The following is a 21,277-nucleotide window of genomic DNA, read 5'->3' as shown; positions in this document are numbered from 1 at the left end:
AAAATGGCTGAGGATCTTGGTGAACCATTTAATGATTTTTCTGTCTGTTGTAGCAACAGCAATGTGCTGTGCTAGATGCTGTATGATTTTTAATTGTATCGTTGTTGCTTCCTTTATTTCTTATCTATTGTCTTTTATTGAATTCCATAGAACTCAAATTGTATTACAAGAAAATACGATATAAGAAATAAGAAGCAAGTAAAATTCAATTTAAAACCCCTTATGGATATGTAACACGGTGGATGTGACAACTCACATGTTCAACCACAAATCCACAGATATGCCACGGATCACAGGTTGGGACGCCCCTCTGCTAGTCCACATTTCTCCCTGTTTGTGAAATCTGAACATAGTTGTCAACTTTTCCCTATTCTTGTGAGGAATCCTATTCGGAATAAGGGAACTACCCTTAAAAAAAGGGAAACATTGACAGCTATGAATCTGAACAACCCATTTGAATTATTAAGCCCCCTTTTGGATGCTGCCTAAGACAGCCTGGATATACACTCTGATTCTGAAAAGTGAAAAACACTAGCTGAACTCTAGGATTTTTGTTTGCTTAAAAAGAAGAAGACTATGCATGGAGGGAATTAGTTTGAGGTCTGCAGTCCTCATCACAGAAATAGCAGACGTGATTCTCTGAGAAGGGATGCCCTTTAAACCAGTTTAGGTCCACAGTGTAGACCTGCCTAAACTGGGTGGGACAACTAGTGGCCTCAAATATTCCCAGAAAACACCCAAAGCAAAAACTTGCTACAGAAATAACTTGGGTGCTGTCAGGGAACTGCCATCGGAGCAGGAGGAGGTGAGGGGGCTCCCGGATGATGGTGGAGAGGGTCCCAGTAGGAGGAGGGATAGCCCATACGCTGGGGAAGGAAATCAGCGTAACACCAGTGGAGAAGGGGAGGAGATAGAGGAAGCGGAGAGGTGGCTCCAGGACTCTTCGCAGGAGACAAGCGGAGAGGGGACTAGTGCGCCTTTGCCCACACCCACCCTGCGCAGAAAGCTTTCGCGCAGGCAACGGGGAAGGAGACTGGGCGTCAAGCAGCTTTTATGTTGGAAGCGGTTTAAGAAACGCCCACTGACGGATTCTGCCAGCAACTGAGGCAGCCACGGAATAGAGGGCTGTCTGGTCAGCAAGGGTTCAACCATGCAACCTAGCCAGGAGTAAAGGCTACTTACGCACAAGCAATCCCTAGAACCATTGCAGGTGCGAACAGCAACAAGAGAACAACCGTGTTTCTCCCTTTGTCAAAGACAGCAGCTTCTCCCAAGCTTTGACTATTTATTGTTCTCTTCCACATAACGAACAAAGAACGCTACAAAGCAGCAGCCCAGTAAAGCGATTGCAGAGGCAGAGATCACCACCACCACCACGCTCCCAGCAGCGCTGACCAGGAAGCCCAGGCCCACCCCAACAATGATCTGCGCCAGCTGGACCATGCAAGTGAGGGCAGCGCAGTCCACACCTTTTCCTCGTTTGTGCTCTCCGGCTTGTCCTCCGGTCTGGCCCTGAAAGCAAGCAGATATAGGAACTCCATCAAACAAGGCACAGCCGACCATACAATCCTGCCCTGTTGGTTTCACTGCATGAATCTCAGCTGTTCAAATACTGCACAGTCTTGATGAGCAGGCAAGGCAAGACTTTGTTCTTGTGCCCACGATAAGTGGCATGATTTAAAGCTCTGGTGTCCTCCTCCCAGTTTTCTGAAACAGCCTCTGGGCTGCTGGAACCGCACAGAATAGGGAACAGTCACACGAACCACATGACTGGCAAGGAACTCTGCACATACTCTGAAACCCTACTCAAGCTGGTAGAACGTACCTAGCCTTTCCCGGAACCAACTTCCTTTACAGAAATTGGCAATTGGCTTCATTGGTTTTGAAAGGAGATTTCTCTTGAAGTTCTTGCTAAAACTTCCCCCCACTTGCTAGACTGCATGGCTGTTAAACTCTGCCTTGTGTTCCATGGACAGTTCATAAGGTTCCGTTAAATGCTGTGTCCTCCGGGCTTTGGGGGAGTAAATCAAAAACTCCTTTGAAGTATGATGTTTCCCTACTAGCTTACATTGAAATCCAGGGCACTTGACTGAAGAGTCATCCAATTCACACTTAACAGGGAACAAGGGTGCTTTCTGAATGATAAATTAAAAGCATTGCAAGGTCAATGTGAAGTGCATTTTTTATAAATAATTAAATAAAATGGGTTTGTGATGGTCTGGGCTTGTCATGAATGATACACTTATTTGCTGAACCATAATTACCCTTAGAAAGCTGGAGATAAAAACTCTTTTATTAACAGAGCATGCAATTGAACTACCTTTCTAGTGCCATCATATCAAATACATATTTTTAAAAATATTTTTTACAATTATATCCTGCCTTTCCTCTAGGGAAATAAAGGAACATGTGTGTGTGTGTGTGAGAGAGAGAGGGGGGGGGGAGAGAGGGGAGAGAGAGAGAGAGAGAGAGAGAGAGAGAGAGAGAGAGAGATTTCTAATTTCTGGAAATAAAATTAAACATATACAGGTTTTTTCCCCCACTCTTTATTTTATCCCTGCGAAGTAGATTAGATTGAGAGATGGTGACTGGTCCAGGATCAACCAGTGAATTTCATAGCTCAGTGGAAATGTGAATCTAGATCTCCCCAGTTTTCTGACCACTGTGTTGCCTTATGTTAACAGGAGGGCATAAAGTTCAGCAAACAAGTTAGTTATCAAATGTCTGCAAATGTAACGTGACAAGCTAAGGTTACCAAGACTTTTTTCTATGAAAAATGAATTTCACTAGTATGTGGGAGGAAAGTAGCTATGAGCCCCGTGTAGGTAATTAACCAAAAAATCGGCTGGGTGCCCTCTCCAGCGGGAGAGAGACCCCGGTAGACTTAAAAACACTCTCAGAGTTAAGCAGCATTATAATATGGGATACAGGTTGTTAGACCCTTTTCATATCCTGTTTAGTTTGCCCCCTCTCTCTCCCCTTCTTGCAATGAGCAGACCACATACGGTTAAGTAAGTTTTAAAAATTTTATCTACTAAGTCCAAAAGTCTGGTTCATGTGTTGTTCCATGCAGTAGCAAAGAGAACACAGGTGCAATATACAGAACATAATGCATCCTGGTCTGTTACATGGTACAGAAAGAGTGAGGAAATGAAATCAAAGAAGTTTCACTTTCTCCCTCATGGAGGTTGGGACCCAGCTGAGTTTAGGAACAGTCCCCTCTGGTCTTAACCCTGTCATGCACTAACTAGCACGTTAGTTTGATTGCAATTTCCCACAAGTAAAGTATGAAACTTCGGGCTTGCAGTGCTTTCCACTTGATGAACTCTCAAGTCCTCTAAACCACAAAAATCTAACATCCTTGAAAAAGTTCAGCCTCCGCAGCTTCTTCTGATCATGAAGCTGACTCAAGAGGCTGAGATGTGTTCAGCCTTGACTTCTGTAATGAAGCGCTGCTCCTTGAGCATCCTGCCTCGCATTCAGAACATTTGCTGATCCAGGCCATCGGAGCCAATAAAATGTAATTCTTGGTGGGATTATTTTCAACCCATTCCGTGGATGACGTTGCAACAAAATATTGTGAACAAAGAATACTGTGTGCAAACACTGGTCTAAATCAGTGTGTGCAAATTTAATCCCTACGCGGGTGGCGCTGTGGGTTAAACCACAGAGCCTAGGACTTGCCGATCAGAAGGTCGGCGGTTCGAATCCCCGCAACAGGGTGAGCTCCCGTTGCTCGGTCCCTGCTCCTGCCAACCTAGCAGTTTGAAAGCACGTCAAAGTGCAAGTAGATAAATAGGTACAGCTCTGGCGGGAAGGTAAACAGCTGCTCTGGTTCGCCAGAAGCGGCTTAGCCATGCTGGCCGCATGACCCGGAAGCTGTACGCCGGCTCCCTTGGCCAATAAAGTGAGATGAGCACCGCAACCCCAGAGTCGGTCACGACTGGACCTAATGGTCAGAGGTCCCTTTACCTTTTACTAAGGCCTACTCCACTGGTTTTTAGCACTATTTATTTCCCCCTAAGATTTTAAGCAGAAAGTCTAGAAAAGCAGGGCTCAGGTGCCGTCAGCTGACTTTCAAGATGTGAGCAATAAAGAGAGGCAACCTGGCTGTAGACTTCTGCACTCACTTCTTGCATAGCATCCAGAAAAGGAGTGGGGAGGGAAAGGCACGGGCATCGTAACAAGGATGCTATAGGATCTGACAACAGCCATCCCTTCTAACTTACCTCTTCCTCCTCCTTGTGATAATCAGCAATGAGGTTGAATGGCACCGTGTATAATGTGCTGGACATTACGCCAAAGAGGGAACAGAGGGCTAAAGTCGAATACACCTTGGGAAAGAGCCCAATGAAGCCAGTGCCTAGCCCAAAAAGCAGGTATCCAATGAAGTAAAGTCCCTTTAATCCAATGTAAGGCAGAAGCGCTTTCTGCAAATCTGTTGGACGAAAAAGATTGGGAAAGGGATGGGGCATTTCTGTCTAAAAGGAAACCATTGGAATCATTGCTGAACATTATTTTATTTAGCAAGATTTATATGTTGTTTAATGTAGATCAAACTGGAGTGTGAAACGTCTGCAATGTCTTTGAAAATAAGATTATCTTCCTTCAAAGTGAAGCTGTTGACAGAATCTTACTAATTGTACCTCACTTTCTCCAAGGAGCTTGCATATGAAATCTGTTTGGTTTCAGCAGCTAAAAACTTTATTTCCCACCTCCAGACTACTCTTTGGGTCTTACCTACCACGCATATCAATGAAGGAAGCTTGAAACTACCTTATACCTTATACTCCTACCATTCCTGTTCATGGAAAATATATTTGATTCTTACTAATTTGTGACTCCATGCACATATTATATGTCTTCTGTTTATGAATTTTGAAACAGTACAGTGGTACCTCGGGTTACATACGCTTCAGGTTACATACGCTTCAGGTTACAGACTCCGCTAACCCAGAAATAGTACCTCGGGTTAAGAACCAAAGAAGCTAAAGTGGTGCTTCAGGTTAAGAACAGTTTCCGGTTAAGAACGGACCTCCGGAATGAATTAAGTTCTTAACCCGAGGTACCACTGTATAGTGTTATTAAAATATTGCCAGTATATTATAAGTTGACATGGTTGTAGAGCATGAGCTCTACCATAAAGCTCTGTTTCTGAACCTTGCCTCTGTCATGGCATCACCAGGAAGCCTTGGTACAAACCACCATTCTCACAGCCTCAACTTTGCTTCTGTAATGTGGGCATAAATAATATCGATCAACCTTACAAAGTTGTTGTATGGTCACATAGAGAATGTAGGCAAAATGCCCTGCCTGTATGAATGCACTTTATATTTTGGTCAGATCGCAAGTGATCTGTTTGTTGGTAGTACTCACAGGAATAAAGCGAGGAAGAGATGGCGTTGATACACATCCCCCAGCATCCGATCTCTACTCCCCTTTCGTAGGTTAGGTACGCTGTGGAGTTATGAGGTGCATAAGGATCACCATTGAATACAATCTGCAGTGTGCCAAAATAGAAAAGAATAAGAACAAGCTGTGCTGGTAATCATGCCTCTAAATAAAACAGGACACAAAATACTGGCTTCCAAGCAAATGTGCACAGGACTGCATCTGTGTTTATTTGATGTTGGTGACTTTAATTATGATGGTGATGGTGATATGTATTGTCAGCCAATTTTCTGCCAATAGCACAGGGCCAAGAATTGATACTATTGCTGTCTGGCTTCTGTTTCAGATAGGCTTTCCAGCAGCACAATGCTACTCTATGTCTTTTCACACCAAACCATAGCTTGGCATTACAATAACTAACCTGGGGCTCATGAATTTCCTTTTCCTTCTTTCTCCCCTCACAAAAGAAACACGTGGTCCCAGTTCCTGCTAAGTCATAGGGCTGTATCCAACTAAGATATACCGGTACTCACATCAGACCTACTGACATTAATGGACCTATGTTAGACATGCCCATTCATTTCAATGGGTTGATTTTGAGTAGGACTAATGTGGGACGTGGGTGGCACTGTGGGTTAAACCACAGAGCCTAGGATTTGCCAATCAGAAGGTCGGCGGTTCGAATCCCTGCGACGGGGTGAGCTCCTGCTGCTCAGTCCCTGCTCCTGCCAACCTAGCAGTTCAAAAGCACCTCAAAGTGCAAGTAGATAAATAGGGACCGCTCCAGCAGCAAGGTAAATGGCGTTTCCGTGTGCTGCTCTGGTTCGCCAGAAGCAGCTTAGTCATGCTGGCCACATGACCCAGAAGCTGTCTGCAGACAAAAGCCGACTCCCTCGGCCTATAGAGCGAGATGAGCGCGCAACCCCAGAGTCGGCCACAACTGGACCTAATGGTCAGGGGTCCCTTTACCTTTAATGTGGGATACAACTCACTGCTTACTCTCTTGCCTGAAAACCAGGATTGTAAACTTCAGCTTGAACATGGTTTCCAATCCTCGCTTGTGGGGCAGACTATGTTTGGCTTTCCAAAGTTAAAAACATGCTCAAGGCAGCTTACGACATGTACAAAATTGCACCACTACAAACACAGCAAAAGCAGTCATAAACAATCAACAAGACATCAAAAAAAGAAATTGAACAATTTCCACATAAATCATAAGATCCAAAATAAACCTACAGAAAATTAACAGCAACAACCCAGGTGGGAAAAGGCCTGTAAGGCAGGGAGCATGTCTTCCAGGGCTCACAGCCAAGATGGTCTCATTGGTTATCTCGTTCTTAGTAGCGCCAGTGCAGTGACAACCTCCACTAGCAAGGGGGAAGGATCAGACTTGAAAAACCCACATACAAGTATGAATAGCATCAAACAGAGAGCCTGAAATGTCAGGTTTATTTCTGTTGGAAATGCCGCATACATTAATGTGGTAAACAAAACAATTAACTGCTAGTTTCTAATTTATTAATTTTTTTAAATAATTTTTATTAATTTTCCAATAGAAACCATCCAATTAACATAGCCATCAAATTATAATCCAATTAAACAAAACAACAATAAACTAAAATAAAAAACAACTAAATTACAGTCCAAATTATTAATTATTAATTTTTTTCAGGCTTCTCATAGTCTGGACCTCTGAAGTATATCTCCAATAACTTCGTTTCTGCCTTCTTCTCTAGTTTCTAATTTTAAAATGTATGGTATGATTATCAGTTCTACAGAATTCAAGAGTGAGGTGAAGGGGAATCAAACATTTAGACCACAAATGGAAACCTTTGTGTTTTTATGACTGCCATTTTTCATTTTTGGAGACTGAGGTAGATTAAACAGCAGAAACCTGTTTTGAAAAGTAAAAGACGAAAAGTCCAGCTACCCAATGGACCCAGTTCTATGAAGAATGCTTGGAGGCATCCATTTTTTGTTCTTGGAAATCTAATTTGCCTGTTCTTGATGTTGACAACTGTGGAAATCTGCCATCATGCTGCACAAGCAAGCGAATGAAAGTTAAATCATAAAATTTGAATTTGCCCAGAGGAAAGATCGTTTCTTTTCCATACCTGTCCCATGAAATCGGTGAAGAAGAGCATGTTGGAAAGGAAGGCTGTCCATCCCATCAGATGGCTCACACACAAGCAGCGGTAGTGGGAAGGCATGCTTAGGAGTGCTTTGAGGAGGGACTTAATGGTCATCTGCTTCTGAACCTGAAAGGAAGGATGTTCCAATGTTTCATTGAAAAGGCTCCCAATGAAGGAATGGGTTCCCCAAAATCTAAAACCTGACTGTGCAGTCAGTCTGAAACGGGCCCCAAAATCCCATTTTTCCTTCTCCAAGGGTGCATTAGCTAAAAACCATTAACTTGAGCTCTTGAGCAAATGTATAACAGGAACACAGCTGTATAAACAAAGCTCTCTCCTTTATCAGTCCGTGACGCCTAATGAATGGCCTTGCCAGTTCCAAAGTGGAGCAGGGATGACACATCTGGGTCTTATCTTACATCCTGACCACAGTGACGCACAGACCTTGTCAGCCCCCCAGGAACGGCGCCAGGAGTACTCTTAGAGTTGGTGACCTTCTTACCCCAAGATAAGGAATACAGGAACAGGAACACCCTTTTATGATCAAGAGCACAGGAACACCCTTTTATGGTTAAGAGTACAGGAGCAGGAACATCTGTGATGTCAACTTACGTGTATAAGCTTGCATGTCAGGATTCCTGGGGAAGGGGGGAGAGGGTGCCTGGAGGACATATATACTGTATGCAATTTCTCTTGCTTTTCTGCTTGCTGTGAACTGATTCACGCAGTGCCTTCTGCTATCCGGAGAGCAGAATAAACTCTTTCTCTGAACCAAACCTCGGTGTCATTTGACTCCTTCCTCCCTGTTCTGGGAGCAACGCTCACCCTACCAATCGGTAAAGTCTAATAAGGCTACACCAACAGCCTGGAGGATTTTTTTCCCCTGTCTCTCCACTCTTCAGTTTCTCAGCTCTCCTGTCCCCCTTCTCTTCCTCTCTCATAAACTAGAACTTGTGCACACCCAATGAAGCTAAATGTTGGAAGATTCATTACAGATAAAAGAAAGAACTTCTTCATGCAGCACTTAGTTGAACTATGGAAATAGCTCCCACAGGAGACAGTGATGGCCACCAGCTTGGATGACTTTAAGAGAGGATTAGACAAATTCATGAAGATCTAGGCTATGTCCTAACTGCCTGTGTCAGAAGCAGTATGTCTCTGAATACTGTATGCTGGGAATCACAGGTGGGCAGAGTGCTGTTGTGCTCATGTCCAGCTTACAGGCTACCCCTAAGCATCTGGTAAGCTACTGTGTGAAAAGGATACTGGGTTAGATGGGCCGATGGACCATATTCTTAAAAGAGAACTATTCCCAGGGCATGGTCTGTGGGCAGACGGTGCAGCTGAAGCTAAGGAGGTCTAGGTCAGGTCTTGTGCCTGGATAGGAGACCAGCTGGGAGCCCTACCTATTCTGCCTCAAGGTAGAATATAAATTTATTAGATGAATTATTAATAAAAAGTAACACCACTGTCTCTCCAGATACTGATGGATGATGCAGAAGTTTGTGGGGGTGGATGCCTTGCATGAAAATAAACCAGCACATGAAAGCAACTTTCAGAAGGCTGTTTTGAATGGTTGGCAAGGTGAAACAAGACATCTCACCCCACAGGAATTGCCTCTGGCTGACAGCTAAAGAGCCAAAGAAACAAGAAATGCACTGTCTCTAGATATATCAGATAGTTGGGGTTTTAGCTAAACCAACAACTCAAGGTTCACTTCTGTCTGAATTATCAGATCCAGCTGGTGTGCATTTGGATATCAAGTCTTCCTTATTCAATTTTGTGCTGCTTTATTCACACTGGTTGCTTGCAACACTACTGCTCCTTATACGCCTACCTGTCCTGATCCAGCAAATCTGTTTTTTAACAACTTTTTGCAGTTAGGAAAGTGACAGGAAAATGCACTGAAACGTGAGGGCTGAACAAATGATTAACAGGAAGACATGCAAATGCCCCACAAGGATATCATGTTGAATGATCATTGTTGTATAACTGCCCCGTAAACAAATGAGAACAAGTGTTCAAGAAAGTCTGGGCACAGTCTAACCAATGCATAAACTTTGTGCAAATCAAGATGAAGGCTGGGTAAATAGATTGTCTGGGAGGAGCCCTGAATCACTCTGGAAGTGTGATTAAATAGCAGGGTAAACAAGCTTGAAATAAACAAATGCCTCCCCCCAAAAAAAATCCATTTCACATAATTTCCTTGAATGCGTTTTTGTTAGGATGTGAAACTGATTAGCAGACGCAAGAGCAACAGTGTCAGACCATTGATCAATCTGGCCTAGTACTTTGAATTCTGATTAGCAGTGGCTCGCCATGGTATATATTGCCAGTGATGTAAAACACATCTACAGATCCCAGAACAAGATTGGCACAATCCTAAGAAAAAACCTTCCTTGTTGGCACAAGGCTGGCACAACACAGCTGTGATCAAAGGAGCAGAATGTAAGCCCCACTGGCTTCAAAATATATCAACTTGCTACCAAATATTCATGCAGATCAACTTCACTTGAAAATAAACACTTCAGAAAATTCTGGCCAAAGTTATGTCAGTTTTTACATGGGTGACTCATGGACATTTTCAGATCTAGATGCAAAATTATCTGCTTATCTGAATCTTCATATATCTTTAGGAAACAAGGTACATGTTAACGTTTCATTTTCCCCAGACTCTGGCTACAATCCTGTGGACATTTATCTGGGAGTAAGTGGGTGGCGCTGTGGGTTAAACCACAAAGCCTAGGACTTGCTGATCAGAAGGTCGGCAGTTCGAATCCCCACGACGGGGTGAGCTCCCGTTGCTCGGTCCCAGCTCCTGCCAACCTAGCAGTTTGAAAGCATGTCAAAGTGCAAGTAGATAAATAGGTACCACTCTGGCGGGAAGGTAAACGGCGTTTCCGTGCGCTGCTGTGGTTCGCCAGAAGCGGCTTAGTCATGCTGGCCACATGACCCGGAAGCTGTACGCTGGCTCCCTTGGCCAATAAAGCGAGATGAGCGCCGCAACCCCAGAGTCGGCCATGACTGGACCTAATGGTCAGGGGTCCTTTACCTTTACCTTTTTAAGCCTCACCGAACAAAGTGGGACTTACCTCTAAATAAGCATGCATAGGACCATTTCCAGGTCCTTTTTCAAAGAGCTGGGTTTTTTTTTTAAGTTTCAGTAGAATGCACCAGATGCTTAATGCAATTCAGAATCCTGTGTTGTTAGACCAAGAACCATGCAAAAGCTGTTGACATCTGTAATGAATGCAGCATGTACTGACCGGCTGACTCCTTCTCACTAAACGCATTAACTTGAGGACCTGGCTGAGGGACAACTGAACAAAGTGATGCTTTGCCAAGATCCAAGATCCTTCTTGGCTAAGTGCAAGACATGGAATCCGAGCAAAGTTAATCAAGATCAGTGAACTCAGATAGCTGGGCACACATATTGCTCTCTGGGATTGCAGCCAACGACTTATCTTTAAAAATGTAAAGCTAAATGTAAAGCTATTAGAAGAGGAGCCCGCAGACTGTGGGTTTCATTCACAGGGGACCACAGAATATTAATTACTGTGACACAATAGGTCTTATTTCACGAAGAGCCTGTCAGATAACAGTCACACAGAGATCGAAGTTTGGAGTTCAATATTGCACTCTTGTAATCGTTCCATCAGTGCAAGGATTCCAGCTTCTCCTTGCATGCTGTTCTGGGAGTCCTCCTGACCTTCAAGCCAATTTTGGGAGGTGCAGGGGGAATGGAAGTCCAATTGCACAAGTGAAAGTTCTTCCACCAAAAGGGCTGATCAGGTGAATCCCGCCCAATATTTCTTATTTCTGCACCAAGTCAGAAGGGAGGAACCACCATACAAGATACTTAGTATCTCGGTGTAATCTGGGGTAATTTAATGATTATATCCAAGGGGAACAGTCTAGCGAAAGTGTGTTGCAGTTAAGTTCCACTAAAAGTAATGTGATGTTTGTCTGGATCACCCATTCAATTTCTCTGCCTTTAACAGAGCCTACAATGCATTCCTGTGCTTGTGTATTCATAAGTCCCGCTGAGTTCAATGGGGCTTATTCCTAGATAAGTGAGTACTGTATAAGATTGTAGCCTCCGTCATAACTAACTTTTTAAGATCATGCCCAAAGTATAGGAAATAGGCCATTCATAAATATTATGTGTTGGAACCAGACTAAGGTAGTTGAACTTACTTAGGTCCCATTGAAACAGACAGGACAAGTTAGTCATGACTTAACTGAAGTTCTTTTGATTTCAATGGGAACTAGGCACAACTTACTTAGGCAGGACCCAGCCCCATGTTCTGGCCTCCATTTTTATTTTGGATAACCTGATCCTCCAAATTGATTACATCACTTTCCACTTCACGGGAGGGTCCAGGGTTACCATGTCAAATATATTAGAATTAAAGGCAGAGATGGCAGTCTAAAAAAGGCACAATTACCTGAATGTCTTCTTTGAGGGTGGGCTTCCCTTGCCGAGATAAAACCCGTATTTCATTATATCCGCTGTTAAAATAACCATTCTTGACTTTTCCTATGGAACCATATGGATAGGGCTCAGCTGTTTTCAGCAGGGCTTCGGATTCTACCTTGTCAGCGAGAGAAGTTTCGGGAATACTGCACAAGTGTACAATAAGGCAGATGAGGAACACAAGAGCAGCATAAAAGAACATCACCTGGAATTCTGATCCCAAATATTTTCCCAAGACGGTATGCCCCCAATCGATGGCACCTGTAAGGTAACCAAGGGCCCCTCCTAGACCTAAAAAAGAACAGAAAAATAAAGACAGTAGAATCGTATTTAACATCAACATGTCAGGTTATTTGTGTGCCCCTTCCAAGAGAGGTCCAGAGAGAGGCAACATGAGAACGGGCCTTTTCTGTGGTGGCTTCCCAAGTGTGGGATGCTTTTCCCAGGGAGCCTCACCTGACACCTTCACTATAAATCTTTAGGTGCCAGGCAGAAGCATTTTTCTATAACCAGGCCTTTGCTGAATAAACAATGTATGGCCTTTTAAAAGTGTTTGTGGGAGGGGAGCTATTTCTTGTTGGTTGTTGATAGCGGTGGGACAAAGATGAGTGGTCAGAGGAAGAGGGAACCGACTGGGAGGAAGTGGTGTTGGAAGCTGAATAGGTAACAAGGTTTAGTGAGTGAGAAGAGGCTGTGGCAGAGAGCAGTCCAGAAGCAGAGGCTGGAGAGGAAGAGGGCCAGGAGACAGAGGTGAGGCAGGTTGCTGAAGAAGCTGGGCATGTCCCCATCCTGCGGCAACCAGCTCCCAGAACCAGAAGAGGTACGGAGAGGGAGCAAAGGCAGACAAGGCGAATAAGTCTCTGCTTGCGAAGAACCTGGGGGAGGAGGAAATGTAGTGAACTTTGGGGAAGCGGGGACCTTCAGTCCTTACAACTGCCTCATAGGAGCAAGATCTACTGTGCTCACTAGGCCTGACCCCCTGAGTCAACCTGCTTCCTTGAATTAAGAGTTAACTTCACGGACACAGTGTGATTTATTGCTGACAGCATGCGAGTGAGTGTAGAACGTAGTCTGTTGTACGAAAGTAAAATATACACTCATTGCCCTGCCCACCACTGGGACGTGGTCCCTGGGAGGCTACCCAGTAAGGAATCTGGCCCTAGGACTGGAAAAGGACCCTTGCTACGTTAACGTTATGATGCTACAGATTCTAGTAATGGCTTGCTTCATGGGAAATTGTCAATGTAACATTTACCATGCATTTGCAAGTGCTTCTAAAATGCACCCACAGATACTATGGTTAGCAGGATATGCAATAATATAAAGGCCAAATCTATGTATATAACCCACAATTTAAGTAACTGCTAGGGGCTGACGTCACTCAGACTGCAAAGCAACACAACCTTCTCTTTGTTTAGTGGCGGTGTGGTCGGCAGGCATTTGAATCACATGGAACTTCCTTCCATCTCTCACCACCATCCAGTGTCACTCTGGATGTGACCTCGTAAGAGACTCTGGATTTGAGGAAATACAAACTCTCATTTATGGTGGGGAGAAAGTTTCTGGGAAAATAGTCCAAGCTGGGGGGAAAGAATGCCTTTTCTTTCATGACCTTCCCCACCCCGCCCCCAAATCATGAAAATACTGTTGACCCTGGAGGGAAAGGAGTAAAGAGCATGCAGCCAGGCCAGGCCATGGAGAATCCAAGTGGTAACAAGCAGAAGAGTGAGATGGGATGGCAGAAGAAGAAGAAGAGTTTGGATTTGATATCCTACCTTTCACTCCCTTTAAGGAGTCTCAAAGCAGCTAACAATCTCGTTTCCCTTCCTCCCCCACAACAAACACTCTGTGAGGTGAGTGGGGCTGAGAGACTTCAAAGAAGTGTGACTAGCCCAAGGTCACCCAGCAGCTGCATGTGGAGGAGCGGAGACGCGAACCCGGTTCCCCAGATTACGAGACTACCGCTCTTACCCACTACACCACACTGGCAGGTGAGGAGGGCAGCAGCCATAATGAGTCAATAAGGACTGGGCTTTGTAGGGAGAACCTCCTAGCTCAGAGCAAGGCTAGGAGGGAACAGAACAATGATGGAGGTGATGGGAGTTACAGCCCAACATCTAAAGGACCACAGATTCTCCCTCTGTGGGTTAGACGGAGCCCATACGCTCTGGTGGGGAGCCTGTGACCTCCCAGATATAGCTGTCAACGTTCCCTTTTTTGCGGGAAATTCCCTTATTCCAGCGCCGTTTCCCGCTGCTATCCCGGATTGTTAGATATCCCATAGACTGTCCCCAGGACAGGTGAGGCTGCTGATCCCTTATTTTCAATAATAATAATAATAATAATAATAATAATAATAATAATAAAATTTATTATTTATACCCCACCCATCTGCTTGGGCTTCCCCAGCCACTCTGGGCGGCTTCCAAAAAAATATTAAATATTTTTGAGGCTGCTGATCCCTTATTTTCAAATCTGAAAGTTGACAGCTATGTTCCAGATGTTGAGTTTAGACGCCCATCATCTCCAGCCAGTAGGGACAATGGTCAAGGACTAGGATGGATGAATTTGTCTATTTTGGTTCCACTCAGTTTCTTGTATTTTCCGTCTTAAATTCAGATCTCCACATTTCTGCAGCAATTTGCAAACTGTTATTTGTTAACTCCTCATGAAAATTCACCCGCATTTCAGTGCAAAGTTCTCCCAACAAACACATTTTTGTATGCAGTTTGGACTAACATACACACTTTGCCAGCAAATTCCTATGTGTTTGTTTGAAGAATTAGTACAAATTAGGTAGTTTTCACATTACTATGCACGCAAAATCAACCCCCCCCCATCCCTAGACAAGTGTGATAGAAATATAGAAACACAGACTTGTACAGTGGTACCTCGGGTTACATACGCTTCAGGTTACAGACTCCGCTAACCCAGAACCCAAAGTTCAGGTTAAGAACTTTGCTTCAGGATGAGAACAGAAATTGTGCTCCGACGGTGCAGCGGCAGCAGCAGGGGGCCCCATTAGCTAAAGTGGTGCTTCAGGTTAAGAACAGTTTCAGGTTCAGTTCGGACCTCCAGAACGAATTAAGTACTTAACCCGAGGTACCACTGTAGTTGGAAGGGACCACAATAGTGCAGCCTCTGCGATGCAGGAATCTTTAAGCCCAGAATTATTTATCTATTTAAAATCCACACTGTTGTTTTAAAAAAATATCAAGATGGTGTCCAACATATAATAATAAAATCAACAACAGTATGCATAGAAGCACCAACAAAACGTCAATAAATACTGATGAGTTAAAAAGAGAAAATACATATTTATTATGGGTCTAACATCTTGAGGACCACAGGTTCCCTAATATAATCATATTTTATTCTTCTTTGAAGGGCTAAAGATATTAAACCAAAGAAGCCAAATACCCAGCTCCGTACATTCTTTAAGCACATAACTTTCCCTATAGAGTTCTGGGAATTGCAGCTCTGTGAGGGTAAGCTACGGTTGCCAGGATTCTTGGGCAGGTATTCTGTTCTTTAAATGTACAATGTGCACGCTGTCCCAAACTTCTTGGCATCTCTTTTGTATGTCTTGAGGATTTGCATGGCATAATAAGCAGATTTTGTAACATCTAAATGCAAAATAAACGCTGCATTGCATGTGGTAGCAGCACTATCAAAAGGCATGACAGGCAAATTTATTTCCCACCAGACACTATGGGTGAGTGGGAAGAGGACGGGACAACTGCACTCTTCTAAACGGTATTTAAGTATGCAGCAGAGCCCACATCTAGTTTCCTGAGGTGTAAGTTTTACTAAGCCCATCGGGACTCACTTTCTATAGTCAATGTGACTAGGAGTTTACAATCCAGGTTTAAAAAGCTTGTGCCGTTGTATCTTCTCTGGCCCTTTGCTGGGTTTCAGTTCCCATTGCGGAAAATACAGTGGTACCTCGGGTTACATATGCTTCAGGTTACATACGCTTCAGGTTACAGACTCCACTAATCCAGAAATAGTGCTTCAGGTTAAGAACTTTGCTTCAGGATGAGAACAGAAATCATGTTCTGGCGGCGCAGCGACCATTAGCTAAAGTGGTGCTTCAGGTTAAGAACAGTTTCAGGTTAAGTACAGTTCAGGTTAATTCAACCTCCGGAACGAATTAAGTACTGAACCCGAGGTACCACTGTACAAATATGCAAAAACAGAACAGTATAACAACCCAATACATGCCAAAAGCAGGAGGAAATTCTTGCTCGTTTGGCTTTAATTTTAATTGTAGGATGTTACTTCTTTCAAAAGAAGCTGTTCCTCCAGATCCTCTCTGTAGCAGCTACAGCGGTCACAAGATGACCTGTTAAACAATGCTTGTTACTGAAGCTCTGCATCAGATGACCAACTTGTTCAAGAAGCTTAAGCATGGGAAGACAGGAAGAAACTCCAGCCAGCTACCACCTTTCTCTCTCCCTCATTGCGCCGTATGATTAAAGGGAGGGGAAAGAGAACCATTCAGATGCTATGAGTTTTACCTGTCAGGAGGGCATGATAATGAAGCCCTTTCTCCTTGTCCTGGTGAGAGCAGACGTCAAATAAATAGGCCTTGATGGGACCATCAATGAAGTCAGCAGCAAAATCAAAGAGCACCACTCCCAGCATGGTGATCACTATAGCCCAAGTCCTCTGGGTGCCCCTGTCTGCAACCAAAGCTGCAAAAGAAGAAATTGGTTCACTTTACAGCCGTTTCCTAGACACCATGGAGTACTGAGAGCCAATGTGGCTGCAATTTTCTGTTGCTTTCTTCGCTCACAAGAGCCATCGCTTGCACAGGAAATCTCTAAAAGGAATGCTGGGCGCTTCTCAATCTGTGATTGTTCTAAGATTGCAGCAATTGTCACCTTTTTTATTTTTGTGCATTAGATGTGTCAGCAGATTCCAAAATGGACCCTCACCCACTCTTACCTTACCTCCTTGCAGCTGGCTGTGCCAGTCTCTTTCAGAAGGGATCTAAGAACAGAGATGTATGGCTGGAGCAACTGACTGGGAGAAGCTAAGGTGCAGGAGGGGAGATTTCACTCCTCTTACACGGCACTGTCAAAGGCAGTATGCCTCTGAGTACCAGTTGCGTACCCTCCAACATTCCTCAGATGAAAATAGGGACATTTTCATCTGAGAACTGTTGGAGTGTAGGCTGCTTCTTTGGCATCTGTGTTTCTGCCTCTGCCCCCCAGGAGTTTTCACTCCCCCTCTGCCCAAAATAATAATAATAATATTATAATAATAATTTGTTTATTATACCCCGCCCATCTGGCTGGGTTTCCCCAGCCACTCTGGGCAGCTTCCAACAGAATATTAAAATACAATAGTCTATTAAACATTAAAAGCTTCCCTAAACAGGGCTGCCTTCAGATGTCTACTAAAAGTCTGGTAGTTGTTTTTGTCTTTGACATCTGTTGGGAAAGTGTTCCACAGGGCGGGTGCCACTACCGAGAAGGCCCTCTGCCTGGTTCCCTGTAAAACGACCCTCCTCAACGCCCCCCCCATTTGTCATCCTAAATCATTCCAATTCATTATATGTACCAGCTCATGAATGATGTGCATCAGTCCTACTCCATAGCTTGCCCCTGAAACCACTGCAATATCTCCAGTATTCGGTTACATGAATGGGGATGCTGGGTTCCAGTTAGGGCAACTATATCACTGTTCTTATGGCCAACAAAGCTGGGGACTCAACCATTGCAGCTTTTCTTTCCCAAACGTATTCTACCCCTTTGGTCTGGTCCGTTCACCCACCACTCCCTCGCTCCACTTTCTGTGTGATACACCTGGATGAGAAAGGGAAATAACAAAAGGACAGAGGGAAGCTGTCTGGAGCAGTGGAGGCCATTAAGTCTTCTGCTTCATTGGGATGAAGAAGTCGCAATCTCGGGGTGGCAAGCTGGCAGCCGAAATCACACAGTCAAAGTTGATTTATGTGTTGAGCCAGGACACACCAAAGGCTTCATTAGGCACCTGATTATATTTTATTTTCCACAACAGACTCTTATCACACACTGGAAGTGAATAGCTGGCTTTGAACCACTTTAGTTGGTATTAACTCACTTGGTAAAAATCCATTGAACTCAATTGATTGCAGAGGGACAAAGGCAATTTAAATGCAAGACCCAAGCACTTTGGAAATTGTATTGCAACACCTCCATTCTTGAATTCCCTGTTGTTTCTGCAGGATGACTACTGAGTCAGTGGCTAGGGATGTAGGGTTAACAGCGTCAAAAATCTATTGGATTTCTAATCTACCAGAGCACTTTCAAAGAAGTTTCAAAGCCCGTTTTAACAGCCCAGTCATCTTGACTGCTGAACCTCACAAGGTTATTGCAGGAAGTTCCTCATTTCGAAAGCCTCTACAGAATGTGTCGGGAATTGGTCCTTAATTGTGGTAAAATAAGCACCCACAGCTGCTTGTTTTATTTACATGGGCACTGCAGTTTGAGAAGGCTATCGAGTAACTAGAGTGGCTCCATAGAGGAAGGGGACAAAGATGGGGAGGGTTCTAGAGACCAAGTCCTATGAAGATAGGTTGATGGAGCTGGGCATGGAGAAGAGATTAACTAAGAGACAATATGAAAGCAAGCTTTGTATATCTGAGGGGATGCCACACAGATGGTGGAGCACATTTGCTTTATGTTCCTTCAGAAGGGAAGACCACAATTAATGGACTCAAATTACAAGAAAGGGGTTTCTGACTAAACATTAGGAAGAGCTTCCTGAGAATGGAGCAGACTAGCTCAAAAGAGGTGGTCATCCAGGGATGTATTGGCAAGGGTTGGACTGGATGACCTTTGAGATCCCTTCCTGCTCTGTGATTCCAATAAAACCAGTTACCTGTTGTTAAGTGCCTCTGCTGTAAGCACCTTACATTTAGGGATCCTAAAAGATCTTGTAGGGATTACTGATGTTTATTTATTGCATTTTTATCCCACCTTTTCCCCAAGGAATTCAAGGTGGCCTACACATTTCTCTTCCTTCCAATGTTACCTTCACAAGAACCCTGTGAGGTAGGCTAGGCCACGGTTGACTGGCCTAAGGTCACCCAATGAGCTTCATAGCTGCATTGGGGTTTGAAGCCTGGTCTCCCAGGTCCTAATCCAACATTATAACCACTATGCCATGCTGTTGTATGTGAAGTACTTGAACAATCAATAAGAGCATTTGTGTTTTATTAATTGGGGGTTTGAAATGCTTCACAGACACTGTCCATTATTATTATTATTATTATTATTATTATTATGCCAGTATTAGCCTCTGCACCATGGAATCACAGCATAGTTCAACTTTTTCGTGAAATAAACAATGATTGAAATGATTTATCTCAAAATGAAATTAGCTCTTTGCCTATTTTCTTTACTCCTGGAACCTGTCTGTGACTGGAAAGAGGCGACTGCGGCAGCAACAGTCGTATCAAACATGCATGCAGAATACAGACAGCATTTGCGTCCAAGCCTCCTTCAAACACAAGCTTCAGCCCTGTAGTGCGAAAGGTCTTTTATTTCACACATTAGTTAATTTTCACGGTGCTAGCTAGTCCTTCACAGACACATAACCAAATATGCATGCTTCAAACTTGTTGAGAAAGCTTGCATTTTCCGTCGGGGGTGGGGGGAATCCACCGTTCCACCGTTCCACCCACATCTTCGGATTCACAAAGGTGCCTTTTGCACGGCTCAACGAAGTCTTCAGTTACTCACCTGAGACAACTGTCTCTCCGTTGAGGTACAGAGCCATCCCTACCAGCATCATAATGCCCAGGACCAGGATGTAAGGTCTCCGCTTGCCCCAAGCTGAATTGCAGTGGTCACTGGCCGAGCCAACCACAGGCTGCAGCACAAAGCCAAGGATGGGGCTTATGAGCCAGACGAGGCTATAAAGGCTTTTGGGGAGCCCCACGCTGAGCAGCACAGGTGTGACGAAGGCAGCCTCCACGGCGTAGCAGAACTCCCGGCCGAACATGGCCATGCTGTGCATCACCAACCTCCCTGTTGCCTTCTTTGGGGGCTCCACGGGCCTGAAGGGCTCTCCAGCTGCCAAGGACTCCAGCATGGTCTCCTCTTTGCCGCTGCTGCATTCCATGCTGGCGATGCCCAACTCACAGGGGCGCGGAAGCGTCCCACCGAAATCCTGCCTGGTTAGAGTCATCGGGCTGCTTTCTGGGAGCGTGCCCTGCCAGGCATGGATCTCGGGTCAGCCGGTAGGAAAAGGAGCTGGAGGAGGGGCGCACACATACTTTTCAGGGCTCTCTGGAATCACAAGTTGCACGAGGGGGGAGTGGAGGGGGGAGTGTGTGTCTGCGGCGGAAGATTAGCACAATTAAGAGTGCCTGGCTCGCTGGAGAGTTCTCAGCTATGACTGGAGGATTATCTCAGAGAAGGGGGTGGGGGAATGTGGATCATGTGTGTATACTATGCTCACATGCCCGAAGCCAAAGTTAGTCGAAGGCAAAAGTTAATAGTCGGAAGACACTGGTGCATCAGCCACTTTTTTTGCATGTTGCAAGGAAGAGTATCCTTTCCATGGTTTCATTTCAGGCAACAAGTTGTTTGCAGAGCAGAACTGCTTTTAAGATAGTCTGGAGGAAGAAATGGCAGTAGGCTGGCAATCCTTCCTTGCGGTATTTAATCCTGTGTGCTTTGAAGTTTGGCTTTCATGCTTCCTAGGGCCTGTATTCCCAAGGAATGTTCAGGCTCTCTCCCCCTCCCCTCCAGATCTCGTGTAAAGCAGTGAAAGTCTATGTCTTCTGCACAAGAAAATAAAAGTAAAATGTACAGGCAGCATTCTAACCCTGTGTCACTTAGCATTCCAGCCAATGAATGTAAAGGAATTGTATTTCTTTCCAAATTATCCTATCCAGCTTTGCGATTCCACTTTTATGTTGATGAGACTCTAAAAATTTCACTAATTACTACTGTTTTAGCATTTACCAAGGAATAAGAATAAGCCAACTGCTAAACAAAGCACAGAAGTAGCATGAACTCTGGCTAGAGGGCTGACTCACCACTTATGGTAAGTAAGATGGGCAGACCAAAGATCAAGAGAAGGACATCGTGGATATGCGATACCGAGATCAGATCCCATCTCTACCAAGCACTTATTGTGGGCTTTAACCGAGCCACCATCATGCAACTTGGAAGTATAAAGCAGAAGAGTGGCTTGCTTTGCAGAGTAATGGCAGGCACTCCGCAGAGCAAAACTGCAGTCTTACGCACAACTGCTCAGAAGTACCGCTATGAACTCA

At 44.4% G+C, this 21,277-nt stretch overlaps 1 protein-coding gene across 1 annotated transcript; it reads right to left on the bottom strand.

Moving 5' to 3' along the window:
- Positions 1–1,255: 1,255 nt before the first annotated feature.
- On the bottom strand, positions 1,256–20,272 carry SLC45A2 (solute carrier family 45 member 2). Its single transcript, XM_083404562.1, has 7 exons — positions 19,734–20,272; positions 16,521–16,697; positions 11,972–12,291; positions 7,506–7,649; positions 5,377–5,500; positions 4,230–4,438; positions 1,256–1,512 (listed from the first exon to the last, which is right to left on the bottom strand). The coding sequence occupies exons 1-7, from the start codon at positions 20,179–20,181 to the stop codon at positions 1,282–1,284; spliced, it is 1,653 nt and encodes a 550-aa protein (XP_083260688.1). The 5' UTR covers positions 20,182–20,272; the 3' UTR covers positions 1,256–1,281.
- Between the last annotated feature and the right edge of the window lie 1,005 nt (positions 20,273–21,277).

The sequence above is a fragment of the Podarcis tiliguerta genome (assembly GCF_965153285.1).
Source record: "Podarcis tiliguerta genome assembly, chromosome: 11".
In the NCBI taxonomy this organism is placed as follows: domain Eukaryota; kingdom Metazoa; phylum Chordata; class Lepidosauria; order Squamata; family Lacertidae; genus Podarcis; species Podarcis tiliguerta.
The sequence above is the reverse complement of the archived record's forward strand: the minus strand, read 5'-3'. Positions and strand labels throughout refer to the sequence as shown.

What these genes read in the sequence shown, in the direction of transcription:
- SLC45A2 (XM_083404562.1), bottom strand. Translation starts at nt 20,181, where the DNA reads ATGACTCTAACCAGGCAGGATTTCGGTGGGACGCTTCCGCGCCCCTGT. An exon ending in CTCTTCCTCGCTTTATTCCT is followed by an intron (nt 4,439 to 5,376) that starts GTGAGTACTACC and finishes TTCGTCCAACAG; the next exon opens with ATTTGCAGAAAGCGCTTCTG. An exon ending in ATCACAAGGAGGAGGAAGAG is followed by an intron (nt 1,513 to 4,229) that starts GTAAGTTAGAAG and finishes GCTTGCTTTCAG; the next exon opens with GGCCAGACCGGAGGACAAGC.